This window comes from Harpia harpyja, chromosome 4 (genome assembly GCF_026419915.1).
Source record: "Harpia harpyja isolate bHarHar1 chromosome 4, bHarHar1 primary haplotype, whole genome shotgun sequence".
NCBI lineage: Eukaryota > Metazoa > Chordata > Aves > Accipitriformes > Accipitridae > Harpia > Harpia harpyja.
Genome location: NC_068943.1, coordinates 49,938,987 through 49,953,306, shown reverse-complemented (window position 1 = coordinate 49,953,306; position 14,320 = coordinate 49,938,987). Strand labels below are relative to the sequence as shown.

At 39.6% G+C, this 14,320-nt stretch overlaps 1 protein-coding gene across 19 annotated transcripts in view; it reads left to right on the top strand.

Annotated features, from left to right (window-relative positions):
* Positions 1 to 3,221: 3,221 nt before the first annotated feature.
* The window catches only part of CCDC88A (coiled-coil domain containing 88A), an 85,966-nt gene continuing 74,867 nt past the window's right edge, over positions 3,222 to 14,320 (top strand). For 5 of the 19 annotated variants that reach the window (XM_052783964.1, XM_052783965.1, XM_052783963.1 and 2 more), the window contains exons 1-2: positions 3,876 to 4,438; positions 4,559 to 4,659. In XM_052783964.1, the coding sequence (XP_052639924.1) occupies positions 4,376 to 4,438; positions 4,559 to 4,659 (164 nt within the window). In that variant the 5' untranslated portion in view covers positions 3,876 to 4,375. The other 14 variants (XM_052783967.1, XM_052783971.1, XM_052783968.1 and 11 more) reach the window with 7 other exon arrangements.

Below are 14,320 nucleotides of genomic sequence, written 5' to 3'. Positions count from 1 at the left end.
TGGAGATGTGAGAGAACAAGACTACTCTCTGTGCATTTTTTCAAATTATAAAAAGGATAATTTAAATTCCAAAATATTCCTGAATATGCATTCCTAGAATAGTTAAAACTTAAGTTTAATGACAAAGTTTCTGCATTTTATTGTTTCAAAGTAAAAGAATCATTCAAACTATCTTAACAGTTCTATTATAGCCAAAATAGAGTATTTTACTTTCCAAGGAGAAGATAGAGGTATAATTTCAAACTGAATCATACAGTTTAGGAGAGCTGCATGTACACTAATGAAATCTGAAAGCTACAGTGTGATCTTCAGGAGGTGTACAGTGCTGCGATTATGAGAGGAGGAGCAAAGATGGGTTCTTACCATCTTAGGTGGCCCACTGGTTTGCTAATTGAGGAAGTGGTACTGGTCTAAGCATACACCTCAATAGACACCTGAGAGTCCAGATGCTCCACTGTGGGGGTGAAGGACTGGAGGGAGGAGGATTTCAGTCAGCTCACAGTTTGAGACATAAGCAACCACCTGTTACCAGCCTTCTCTGCTTCTGGGTCAGTTAACTCAAGTTGCCAACTTCCTCAGCTGGTACCAAATTGTAGTAGGAAAGTGCTGGGATTTACCACTATAAGTGTAGTCATCAAACTTGCTTTTAGGAGTCTTCCCAGGTAAAAAAGTGCTAAAACAATGCAGCCAAATACGTCACAAGCTACAGGTTATAGTGATGTTGCCCTGCCACTTGAAGTAGAGCTGTGACTTCTAAGTATTTCCTAGATCAATACTCCTGAAAGCCACGCCAAAAATCGAAGCCTTCCATATTCAGTTTGGGATCAGAAAACTCAAAAGATGAACCTATCTTTCTACCTTTTAATGCATTTCAAGGGATGTCTTTCAAACAAGGACTCAGCAATCAAAGGTAGACAGCTTCCTGTCCTATGGCAAGTTGCCTCACCTCTCTTAGATGGCTGCATTTTAAATAACTACCTTGCATTGCCCTGCAGCTGAGCACAAGCGAGTGAGTGAGCTGGTCCAGGAGAGCCCCAACTGGTCAAGCCTGGCTACACCAGTAGGTACCAACAATGTCCCTACCATGTGTAGGTATCCTGCCAGTGCCTACGTGATGAACGCTAAAGGCAATTGAACAATCTCTAGCTCATCCAATTTCTTCTAGTTATTACTGCACTGTAAATAGCTACCTTTTCAGCAATTCATTCTGACTGGTATCTGTGTACACCTGAAAATAAGATAAACATGCTTATACTTGGCTTGACAAAGTATAAGCTACAGAAACTATAGGGCTTCTTCACAGGTTTTGAGGGCCCTTAGTCTAAAAAAAACAACCCCAACAAAACAACAAATCCAAATAAAAACAAAACTCATATGACTGTTTCTGGACACCTTTTCTGAAATCTTCTCTTGTACTAATCTCCAGTTCTAATAAGGAACTGTAAATCATCTGAGATAAAACAGCTTACAATGTATTTCATAAAGATATTATGCAGTATTTATCTAAAATATTGTCTTTCTGCAGGAACAGTGACCAACAGCAATGCTGAGAATGCATGCAAACTGGATGGTGTGTATGGAAGTAAAAACTTCTAAAGCTGTTTAATCTTTATCTCAATGCTATGAAATCTCAGTATAAAATGTTTTTCAGGAACTCATGAGACAGCTGGTGTTATTAACATGTAACTACTACATGGGCTATCAACTTCTACTAGCCAGTCTCTAATTCCTAGGAATTGCTTTATGCCAAAGTCATTACTGCCTCATTAGAGCCCACAAGAAACAAAATGATGAGCCAGGCAAGTTCCATAGTATTGCATGCACAATTGCGTATTATATACTGTTGCCAGATACAGGGAACTTAGTGGTTGGTTAATCAGGCTTTTACAAAAATGCTTTTGTAGTTGCCTTTAAGGGCTAGTAGTTTATTGGCAGTTATTTCACCCATGGATCACCAGATTCTTATTCAGATCCAAGACGGCAGATTTTTCCTTTGCTCTTATTTCTTTTGTTTCACAGGAGGACTAAGAGCTTACTCTAAAGATCTGGTTTGGGAGGGAAAGACCTGATTTTTGCTGAAAACGTACAATTGTGAGAATCAAAACAAAGTCATTTAACTATGCAACTTTGTTTAAAAAAAAATCCCTAGAATACAGATTACAGACTAATATTTCAAGGTCTGTAGTTTATTTGTCTAATCTTTTACTTAGACAATCTCTTCAGTTTCACACGTGGGGAAAAGGTCATGATTGGAATTTCTTTTTCTAATCTTGGACCATTAGGACAAATACTATATCCAGTACTTGGGTTAAAAAAACTAATCTGTTTAGTTGTTACTGTGATGTTTTTCACAAGGACTTAATTTCAGTCACTTTTACTGCACTGTTTTGTGGTTTGGTTTGGTTTTTTTACTGTGCATGTAAAACTAAAGGTATTGGGAAAAATGCTGTTGCAATTTATACTACATGGAAGAGAAGCTGGATTTAGTTTGAGATTTTGTAAAATGCTTTGTCAATAAAGTACATAATCTATTAAGCAGATACGGTCCCATATGTTAATGCAGTATTGGAGATTTGAAACACAAGTGGCAAGAGATAGCTTAAGGACAATAGCTTAGGCAAGCAAATTGCTTGTCATAATTTGCTTTTCTGTAACCAGGTCGCCCCCCTCCCTGCGCTCCTCTTTCCCCGCTAAATCTCTCCAGAAGGCTGGATTTTGTGTTAACGTGGGTGTGTCTAGATTTCACCTCCTTAGGAAAAAACCTGTCCTCCTTTCCCCTCCCCCGAAAGGCGGGGAGACTGTGGTTGGGGTGCGGATCGTGCGATTAATCCCCCATATTTCTCTTCAAGGGCGTCAGTGACTCCCCTTCCCCACCCGCCTTTCTTCCCCCACGACGAGTTTTTCCTCACGGGCACCTTTTTTCTCAAAGAGGAATCGAAGAGCATCTCCCTCCCGCACCTCGGGGGCAGACCTGCGTGTACCAGGCCCCTGCCGCTTCTCCTCCTCCTCCTGCTGTCGGGGCAGAGGCTGCTCGCCCTCCCGCCTCGGCGGCCCTCCCTCCCCAGCCGCCCCCCCAACGCGGCGCAGCCGTTGGGCTCGCGCGCCGCCGCAGCGCCGCGGCCGTGCGCGCGCCGGGCACGAGTCCTGCAGCGGTTTCTTCCCCCCCTGTTACTCCCCGTCGGCCCCGCCCCTTTCTAATTGCGCCGCCATCCCCGAGCGGCGGTTGAGGGCGGCGGGGGGGAAGGAAGGGACTCGGGGGTGGCGGAGGGATAACCGGTTTCCGCACACAGACCGGGGCGGAGGGATCCATACGCTAGAACCGCCCGTCGGTGAGGGAGGGAGGAGGGGGGCGAGAGATGCGGAGCGGGCGGGGTGGCTGAGGCGAGGTGGCCGAGGCGAGGTGGCCGTTATTTGGGAGAAGGGGGTGGGAAGCGGAGCTGGTGCCGCGGGAGTCTGCCGCGGGGGGGGTGTGGGGTGTGTGGGAGGCGGATGGCAGAGCTGTAGGCGAACAGCTGGACCCGGGCGTTAGGGCTGGGGAGGGGGTCGGGGGGGCTCCAGGAGCGGGGGGGGGGGGGCAAGGCGGCGGGGGGGCCGAGGAGAGAGCTGAGGGGAGGGGACGGGGGGGAGCGGCCAGCGCGGGGGAAGGGCGAGGTTGTGGGGCGAGGCGGCGTGTGCCGGTCCTGTCCCTATCTTGCGTCGTAGTTTAGTGGAAAAGGGAAGGTTTTAGAAAAGGGAACTGATTTAAAATAGCCTCTCATCCCTGCCGGGGGCTGGTTCCCTCTCTGCGGGCTGTCTGTGCCATTGCGGGGGGGGGTGGGGTGGGGGGTGGAGGGCAGAGGGATTCTCTTGTGTGCAGAAGGAGCCTGGGGGGCTTAGCTGTGAGTGGGGGGTGGGGGTCTCAGCCCCTCTTCGCCTCTCCTCGTCTGGATTTTTTTTTTTGTGGGGAAGGGGCAGGATGAGCTTGCAGAGTTTTACTGGAATTTCTCCTTTTATGAGGAGCTGCCGCTGCTGAAGCAGATTTTTCCTTCCTTTCTTTTTTTGTCTGATGCAGAATCCCACTAGCTAGGCAGCCTCCCTCTTTTCTTTCCTTCCTTCCTTCTGCCCCTTCGGTATGTAGGAGGGGGAGAGACATAAATGGAAAGGCTGAAATACGCGTAGATGGACTTCCAAATGCATTTTTTCTTGAAAGAGGAAGATAAATCCCAGTTGCCAGTGCACTGACTTTTTTTTGTTGCTGTTGCATTGCTTGGTAAAAATGGGGTTCGCTTACTCCAGCTAAATCCTTGGAGCATTTCAGAGAGTTGCTACAGTGAAGGACTTCTCGTATTTTTTTGCATCAGAGGAGCTACATTGATGTTAACCATTTTTTTGTAAAATGGAGAACGAAATATTCACACCCCTTTTGGAGCAGTTCATGGCTAGCCCTCTTGTCACCTGGGTAAGCATTCATTTTTCCTCACACATTAGTCGTTTATTTGCTCATTGTTTGAAGATAAATGCCTTGCAGCAGAGAATAAGGTGGAGTTAGTGTCACAGTGGTGATGAGTATATGTTTTAGGTTAAGACATTTGGACCGTTAGCTGGAGGAAACGGGACCAACCTGGAAGAATATGTGGCGCTAGTGGATGGCGTGTTTCTGAACGAAGTCATGCTGCAAATGTAAGTGTGTGCAAGTTGTGCCTTGGGTTTATTTTTTTGCTCTTGTCTTGTTTCTCTGGTATGTTTTGCTTTCTTATGAAAACTCTCCCCCCCCCCCCCCCATATTGACCTTGGTAAATTTCTTTCTTTTATACTTGGAGTAGTCATGTGGTCAGTTAAGAGGAGACTTTGGAGCATAACAGATACTCTTTACAGTTTAATGTCCGAGTGATGTATTTGCAGGATGTATAGTATAATACAGGCTGAATCATGATATGTAGAACTTACTGGAAAATTGGATGACTGTAAATAGGTTCCCAGATTTCCACTGAGAAGCATAAAGGTTCATTCTGCTGTAAGTCATGCTCATAAACAAAATTTTGAATAAACTTGCTTGGCTAGTAAGATTCTAATACATATCTTAGTTCACATGACAAACAACTTAAGGATTGTATGCAAGTCACCTAATGTTTTTTACTGAGCAAATGGACCATCCTTTAACTTCTTCCACTTTATTTTTCACAGTTCCAAATTAGAGTAGATAGCAGTTGTGCAGTAAAGCTGATATTTTAATTGAGAGTGTAGAATGTTTTCTGCCTATGAACTACAGAAGAAACATTTTTACATGGTTTTATAAATTGTTTATTGAAAACCTCTGATTGTTAGAAAAATTTCTTTATAACTTTAGCAACTTTTTGTTAATCATAGTTTTGACTGGAATATTGCCTGCTACTGTAATGCTAGAGAGTAACACTTTTGTCAAGTGTCAAGTGATATAATCATAAAAATGTTACTAGTGGAAAAAATTTCTCCATACCTTTTTTTTTTTTGATATTTTAAGTCTTTACAGAGAAATACATCTCTTGCTTGTATAGGTATGAAAAAATGTAGGCTTATGGATGGCTGGATAGATATAGATACATCAGTGTGTGAGCAGCTTGTGTTGACAGCTGTTCCTCAGGAAAGCTGCTCAGTGATGAGCATCTTTTTACTCCGTTTATAGTTTTTACTCATATTTAGTACTTTAAAAGTTTTTGCTGTTGGTATTCAGCTTGCAGAACTAATCTATGTAAAAAGATCTACACATTACCACATTTAAGTTTGAATTCACATCCTTTTGAAACCAGTATTTTCTTTGTCACCTATTTCTGTTCAGCTAAAATTTCAAGTATTCACTTCTGTAATATTGAGACGCATGGATAACTTGCTGGAATTAAACTTTCTGAAAAAAATCTGAGTGTCTTTGGCATATTTTAATAAGAATTTTAAGTGATGCATTCACTGAAGCATACTGTTTTTATTTTACAATTTTTTTTTTCTTGGACTGCATATAAATTAAGTAGCTTGTCAATTATGACCATGCATTTAACATGTAGAGCTTCTATTAGATAAAAAATGTTTGACATCTGGAAGGTCAATTTAGTACTGGAACTGGAACAAGGTGATTTTGAAGAATACAGTCTTGAAATTAAACTTTATCAGTAATTTTTTTGACTACTAAGAGTATAAATTGATAGCTGGCACATATGTTGGATACATGTATGTAAAATGGAAAACTGCTGAGAGGGACCATCCCTGTGCTTAAGGCACTGTGTGTTCAATTTGGCTTTGACTTTGTGCATCTTTGACCCCATACCATGATTACTGTAGTTTACTTAGGAGGAGTTGTGTATGTGTAAAAAAAAAAAAAACAAACCAAAAAAACCCCCAACAAAACAAAACAAAAAACCCACATGAGATGTAAATTTAAAATAAAATAGTTTCTACCTTAAACTAGAGGTGCTCGTAAAAGGGCTGGTGTATAAATAAAACTCATTTTACAGATATGTAACTACGCTGGAAGGTGTATTTTATTTAAAATACATTTTTGGGGGACTGAAATATATTATGATTGATTGCTGCTTAGATTTGAAGCTTCCAGAACTCTGTTCTTATTTGCGGGGGGACACGGGTTAGTTTGTTTTGGTTTTTTTGCCAGGATTGAAAGAGGGGAAAAAATGTTTCATGTTTTGCAGACAGATTCCATCGCTGGTGAAGTCACTGTGGAAACCTGTGTTAACTTCTAGTCCTGTTCACTTTGAATATCCACCTATTAAACATGTGTCTTCATTTGCAAAAACATTTAAAAGATGCAGCTCCAACTAATCATCAGTATAACTTATTTTCAGTGTTTTCCATTTTATTAGTATCTCTCTTTTTTTCCTTTCAGTCTTAACTACCATGTGTTCAGGAAATGTGGCAGAAAAATTTGTATCATCTGACTTCAAAAGCAAAATATTTTTCTTCAGAATGTTTGTGGTTTGGATTTTTTTAAAAGCTCTCAATGACTTACTTCACATGACAACTAGAGATCTGCACTTAGGACCTCTGGCACTCTTAGAAGCTATAGAGAAATGTTGTTCTTGCAGAAGTCACCAGGCATGCCATTCGTGGAAGTATGTGGAAAGCACCACTAGAAGTTGGGTTTTTTTACGAGTTGTGTTATACAGTGCTTACTACTTCCACTGGTTTTGAGATATTTAAGGCTGTTCATGTTTTGGTGTGAGAATACAGCTAGTGCGTACCTGTCAGCTAAGGGCTTTGTGATGTGGTGGTGGTGTAGGTTGGTTCCTATGGTTTGAAAGCCATGGCAGCATTAGATGCTTTAAAGGCATTAAAAGCATGAACAAGTGGAGACTGTTAGAGGTGCTGTGGTCCTGCTTTATATGTACTTAAATACTTAATTTATTTTTGGCAAATGTTGAAAAAACAAATTCTGTGACCATAAAAGTAAGTGTTAATATTGGATTAGGCACAGTTTGTAAACAGTTACACAATCAAAAAAAGTGGCTTTGTTACTTAGAGAAGGTTTTTTGTTCAGTTAAAGAAGAGTTAATCCTGCCTTCTGTCAGCTACAAGTGAGAGTTGTTAGTATGGCATTTGTTTCTCCTTGTGCTTGTCTAGACCAAATTTATTTTCAACAATTGTAATGATTCAGACAGAGGAAATAGATAACAGCATTGGAATAGCTGCAGGATAATGGTACCAAGATGGTCAGGTTTTATCAACATTGAGTTTATTAGTACCTCATACATGAGAAAGACTAATTCATTGCATCCCTTGTATGTCTTTTGCTTTTGACTTTTTGGACAGTTTAGTACATGAGAAAATTACACAGATTCCATTCGGTGTCCAGTTACAACTGAAGAGCTCTTCCTTTGCTGGAGATGCTACAGGCCAATTTTATTATTTTATTTTTTAAATTTTATTTTTAATTAAGGAGACTTCCAGTGTTATAATATTAGCTCCTAACTTGAGAGAATGTCTCTCATTTCCTGTTTAAATTTAGGTCCAGTTCTTAAAAAGTATTCGGTTACCTACCTTCTGCTGGGATCAGTCAGTATCTGATACCTCTGGATAGAAACCCATCTGTCTTTCTAAATCTGAGCCTTTATCTTTGTGTTCTTTGAAACAAAAAGGGGTCATGCTTCTTGGAAATAAATCAGAATGCAAGAGATCACTGCAGTGCTGTTCTGCCATGGCAGGGAGGTGGAGGAACATACCAAGAATATAACTTTACTATACCGCTGTAATGCTTCCATCATTATGAAGTGCTCATATACTTGAGTAAAATGTTGTGTATACTACTAAAATAAATGAAACAGTATAATTCAACGGATTAGTCACCTGTTGCACATCTAGGTGCAATTACAGTAAAATAAGACTTAGTTGTCCTAGAGATAATTTTCCAGAACCTGACTAACGCCGCCTCATTTTTTTTAGTCTTAGTATTGTACTGTTTGTATACTCTTCTGATCCAAAAAGATTAAGGTATTCTTACAGAAACACTCGTTTTCTGAGTGTTTTTTATTTTCACTTCTGATAGGTCTTGTTCTCTGATACTTGTTAATTGAATTCCAAGAGGATTGTGTAAGAAATGCTGAAAGTCTTGTAGCAGTAATGAACTGTGGTTCCCAAACAGACAAGAGTCTTACTAGTTCCTTTGAATAAAAATAGACAGCTGCAAGTAATTGAAAGATTGGGACTTTCATTACATTTAGCACCACCATTAATATTTGGTCAAGTAACAAAGACTTGAAACTGTATTTTAGTTTTAATGGTTTTATTTTACTATGCTTTGTATTTGTGGACATGGATCTGTTTTAAAGGAACTATTGGACAAATACTGTATGCAGAATTGGTAATGTATAGAACCGAACTCTGAAACTGAGTTAACTTAATCCACTGTCTGGAGAACCTGTCTGCTTTCATCACAGTGTTCCATTCATAACTTTTGTCTTAATTGAACATATTAATCAGTACTATCCATATCAGTTGTTGCATCCAGACATGCTGAAAACTACTTCAAAGGATGAAGTATTTTGTTGTTCTCCTGTTTTTCTCCCTTTTGCCATTCTCCCACAGTTTTTCACTGACTGGATCCACATGCAGGTCTTTCATGCCCATAGAATTTTCCAGGTGGACCAGCTGGCTGTTTTCTTCCACCACTCTGGTGGTGTGTGCCTAGAATGTGTAGACTGCTTCATTGACTCCTTTTCTGAGCTCTTAGTCTTTAGTTGTATACTTTTTTCCAAACAGTTGAGCTTGCCAGCCCATACTTCTGGCTTGCCTATATCTTCCCCTGAAAACTGGACTCCATCCCTAGTGCTTGAGGCAGCTGCCTGGCTCTGTGAAAGAGTGCAAGAACATGCACGCCAATCCAATTAACTCTTTCTTGTGAAGAAGACCAAATAGCAAGAGGCAGCTTTGGCCAGGTTCTGGCTGGGCAGGGAAATGGAAAAAAGTTTTGGGGAAAATGGAATTGGTGAGTTTGGCAGTAGAAATACGAGCATGTATTTTAGAAAACAGTAAAATATTATTAAGTCTGCACCTTTCTCACTTTCTTGAAGCAAATGCATTTGATTTACACTTTTCAGACATGCTCTCGTGGGCTTCCACAGATGCAGGGTGGATGTCACTCTAGTAGTTTGTGAGAGTTGTTGCTCTTTGTTGCTCTTAAGAGTGGTTCTGCAGCAGTAGGGCCTAGATTTTTCTTATGGAAAGCTGAATTTTTAACGCTCAGTTTTTTTTGTAAAGAAGCAAATTCTTTAATAAATGGTCCAGCAGAATGTGCACCATAGTCAAGGTTGTTGGAATTAAAAACTTTTGATTACAAAAAAGGAAAAGATAGTTCTTATAGTGTAATGGAGATTAATTTTAGACTTGAACATCTGCTTGCAGTGAGCTTTAAATTGGGCAAATGAAGAGGACATAGGCTGATACCTGAGGTGCTTGGATTTTTGATAGCTGAAGGGCAAAAAAAGCATAGGTTGAACATGGAGTGCTTGAAGAGTTTGATCTTTACTTATGTCTCTGTTTTACTAGGGGTTTTTTTTATGCTTTGGTACCCTTTCCCACAGTTGATGTCCACTTCCCTTCATCCTGTCTACTCTGATTTATTTCTGTGCAGTAAAGTGTTCTGTGGTTCACTCTTGTTTCTTGCAGTATTTGGAAGATTACGAAGTAAATAATCTAACCTTCCTTTGCATGTATACGTTCACTTCTTTGCTCTCTTCTTCATGTGCTATCTTCAGTATCTTTCTTTGACTCTGTCCCCTTATTTCTTTTGGTAGCGTACTACTTATCCCGTCCTTATTCTAGGGTAGTAGCTGGGGCCAGGGAATAAAAGCTGAGTTAAATATATCTTAATACATATAGAGGTGCTCTATTGCATCTATCTACCTGTTCCATAAATAGCAATCTTAGCTGAAAGATCTAAAATCAAAGTAACTTGTTTCAGCATTGAAAATATTCTGGCAAGGAAACAACGTATATTCACTATGGCGTTACAGTTTTATTTTCAGAGTATTTTGCATTTCACTCGCATGCTACATGCTGTTTCAAAGCACTCTACGAAAATAATGAAGTAAGCTTACTAAAAGCTTTCTAGCCATATGTTTTATGTGTTTCATTGTCAGGAAAGTTACGTAAGAATGTACTGACAAACTGTCTCCTCCTATGACATAGCTCAGTTAAGGCTGTTTTGTATGTAGAGACATATGTATACTTCATTGAAGACTACAAGGCAGAGATGCCAGAGCAAGGTAATGGAGGAGATACAGCCACAGAGCACAGTGCAGCACTACTGAATAGAGCTGCCCTTACGGAAGGGAGAGTCGGCTTCAGCTGAAGTCCCAGGACCATGTGGGGAATGCCATGAGTGGGACTTTGGGCCAGGGGAACACAACTCCTGGTTTCGCACTAGTGGCTGTGCTGTGTGCTTTAGCGGTTCAGGGGTGATGGCCGAGGGGTTCATCTAAGCATCATTTGCCCTTAGCAGCACCCGATGTTGAGGCTGGGTGAGGTTTCCAGCTGGCTGTAAAATTTCTGTTTGCAGGGCTGACTCTGCTCTTTACCTGCCTCTGCTTCTGTGCTGCCACTGTTCTGGCTGCCTGTGTTGTAAGGAAAGGCAATACACAACTTGATTTGCTCTAATTTTTGTACCAGAAAGGTCAGTTTGCCCAAGTAGCTGAGATGCCTTGAGCCACCCTACAATGTTGCCATGTTTCTTGGTAGTATAGCAGCAGTAAATTCCAGAGTTTTAGGTTAGCTACAAATATCTTACCTGGGCTGATCAGCTTGCATTTTTCACTGGCAAGGCTGTATTTCTTCAGGTTTCATGGCTAATTTGGGGATCTCTACATCACAAACCCTTGCAAAGTGTTGCTGTGCTCTGATCTTTCTTTTAAAAACTAATCTAGTTAACTGACAAACTGGTTGCTAAATCAAGCACACCTTAATCCTATGCTAAATTTGAGAAGCTTACTTCTATTTTTCCTCATTTGTTTCTTCTGTTAAGAAGGGGCTTTTTAGCTTTGTGTTCTTTCATATGTTCCTCTTATTTCTGGTTCCTCCTCCTTTTTCTCTAAACTAAATACCAATTTGTTGCCTTCCTTGTCTTTCATACTGTACCATTTTTCCCTACATAGTAATTATTTAGGGATCAAGACATTTTTTTCAAAGTGCTGCTTTGTTAGAGCACATGACCTCAGTGGTCAGAGATTATTTGGTAATAACTGTGTGGGAGTCTCTTGTTTGTTTGTTTGCTTTGTTTTAAAGAATCCTGTATTTATGCCTTAAGATCCTCCGAAGAGGCATGGCCTCTTAGGCAGTTGTTGTTAAGCAGTATTTACAAAATGCCCCCACTTTGTTTCATTGGACTAATTGATGTTAAGGCATTGAATCGAAGTAAGGATACTGCTTGACCCAAACTCGTTTGGTGTACTTTGCCATTGGCTTACTCTGAGGAAAAAGCAAAAAATATCTTGTGTTGTGTTTTTGGATTGGGAAATAGTGAGGGATGAACTCATAAGCAGCTTGTATTATATCCCTGGCTATTGAGTGAATCTTTGAATGTGTTGCACATTTAGATATACTCGGAAACTTGCTTCCTTTTCTATAGTGATAGGAGATAGAGTCTGCTTAAGTTTATTACAGAATATTATCCTATTTTAAGCTGGAGGGAAATATTTGGCCTAGTTTTTGTTTGTGTAGTATCTTTGTTTTTCTTAAATAAGCCCTTGAGCAAAAAATGTCTGGTGTAATTTCCTGGTAGCTTGGGAATATACTTGCTGTATATTTAGAGTATTGTGTATGCCAGACAAAAATAAAATACAGATACTAGTTGATGTATGGTAGAATGTAGACAAATGTCATACTTACAGAGTGCTGGTTTGTATCTTAACAAGAATATTAATATTTTAAGATGAAAAGAATGCACTTCTTTTACAGGCCCTTATGTGTATGCTTATCTTGGAGGTTTGCGTAGTTAACAAGGGTAAGGTCCTTCATGTACTGCTCTGTTTGTATCTAGATCAGTAGAGGATTGTATGTGTATTGATGTGCACGCAAAATTTGCAACACATTTCAGTTAGTATGCTGAAGCAATGAAGTTGCTCATGTGGATAAAATTTTTACAAATGTGACTTCTTTTCTTTGGCAATCCCCTTATATCCAGGAGCCTTGTATTTGAATTTGTCTCATTCTCTGGAATAATCTGTACAACGGGCTCAGATCTGTTGCTTGCTAGTCTAAAAATTGGTACGGAAAAAGATGAAGATGTGTATTTTATTGTTTACTAATTTACTTATAGAAGGTTTATTGTACTTCATAAGAAAGGGAAATTCTAGAATCATAACATTCTAACCAAAAGTATTTAACGGAAATCTTTGTGGCACTATTTTTACAACTTAAGATCTTTTTAGTCACTGAAATTGCAATATTCAGGTAGCTTTGGTGTCATCTCACTACAATGATCTTACATCAGTATTTCCTGTGGTTTTTAATACTCAGTGTGCTGAGTTGCTTACCTATGGTTAGACTATTTTGAATCTGAAGTACTAACTAATTATTTTTGAGAATTTATAGTTTCAGCAAAGTTCAAAGTAAAGAATAAAACGAGTGAACGTTTTTTCAAGTCTTCTAAAGGAGAAATTATTTTTGGTAGTGCTATGACTATCAAATAAAGCAAAGTACATACTGCTGTGGTGCTGGAAGTTGGTTAGGGTAGAAGAGAAAAACTCGTATATACAAACTTGATAATCTCGTAAGAGGTTTTTTAGGCTTAAATAAAGACGACTGCATAAATGTGTATTGCTTTTAAATCCTACATAAGTTATTTCCCCTTATATTAATATTTTAAATATCTTAGCATGTTAGTTCCACAAATGTCATTTGGTAAGGGCAGTAAGTGTTTATTTGCTTCTCTTCTCTACTGCTTGCTGCCTCCTATCTTTCATGACAACTTTCTGGCCCTATTCTGCTTCTTCTGTAACTGTTTCTGATGTTTCTTCCAAACTACTACCTGTATGTTTGCAGAATGTTCTTTCCAAGGTAGATGGTAAAAATGTTTTCTCACTTCATGCCCTCTGATGTTTGGTGTAAAGTCATGCTGCATCTTGTGATCCAGACCTGTGAGTGCTTACTTATGTAAAGTTAATCATACCGTTGTCACCCTATTATTGTGGGTGTAAATGGTTGCAGTGTTTTAATGGTCAGTTACATTGAGGCATTAATCACGAAGTCAAATAGTTTTCAGTTATTCTTTTAATCAGTACTGGACTGAATAGATCTTAAAATGTGAACTCATTTCAGAAGTAGAAGACATTGACCCTGAAAGGGGAAAAAAAACACACAATGCTTAAAGTAGGAAGCAAAACTTCAGTATTCATTGTCCTCAGTGCTTTGTTTCTGTGGTATGTCCATCTTCTTTCTTGCTTGTCCTTTGTAGACTGTATGCACTTGCATCCTGTGCTACCTTTTTGTTTTAGTTCAATTTGGAAAGCAGTACAGTGCAAGTATTACAGCAGTCTAATTTTACCTTTTCAAACAATATTTGCTACTAGGCCTTTTGCAATTAAAAAAAAAAAAACCAACCAACCAACCAAAAAAACCCAACAAGACAAGACCCTTGTAAGATATTTAGATTTGTTGAAGTAGTGAAGTGTGTTTGTCAGACTTCCTGGTTCTCATCTGCTTGCTCAAAAAAAGTTTTGTTTGTCAAGTTGTTTCTTCTAGGAATTTTCAATTATTTAATACCCAGGAGTGTTTATTTTGTGTGACAATGTTAAGTGTTCTGTGATGCTCTGAATCCTACAGATTTTCCTTTCCATCAGGGAAACTTCTTAATTTGGTGGAAGCCAGC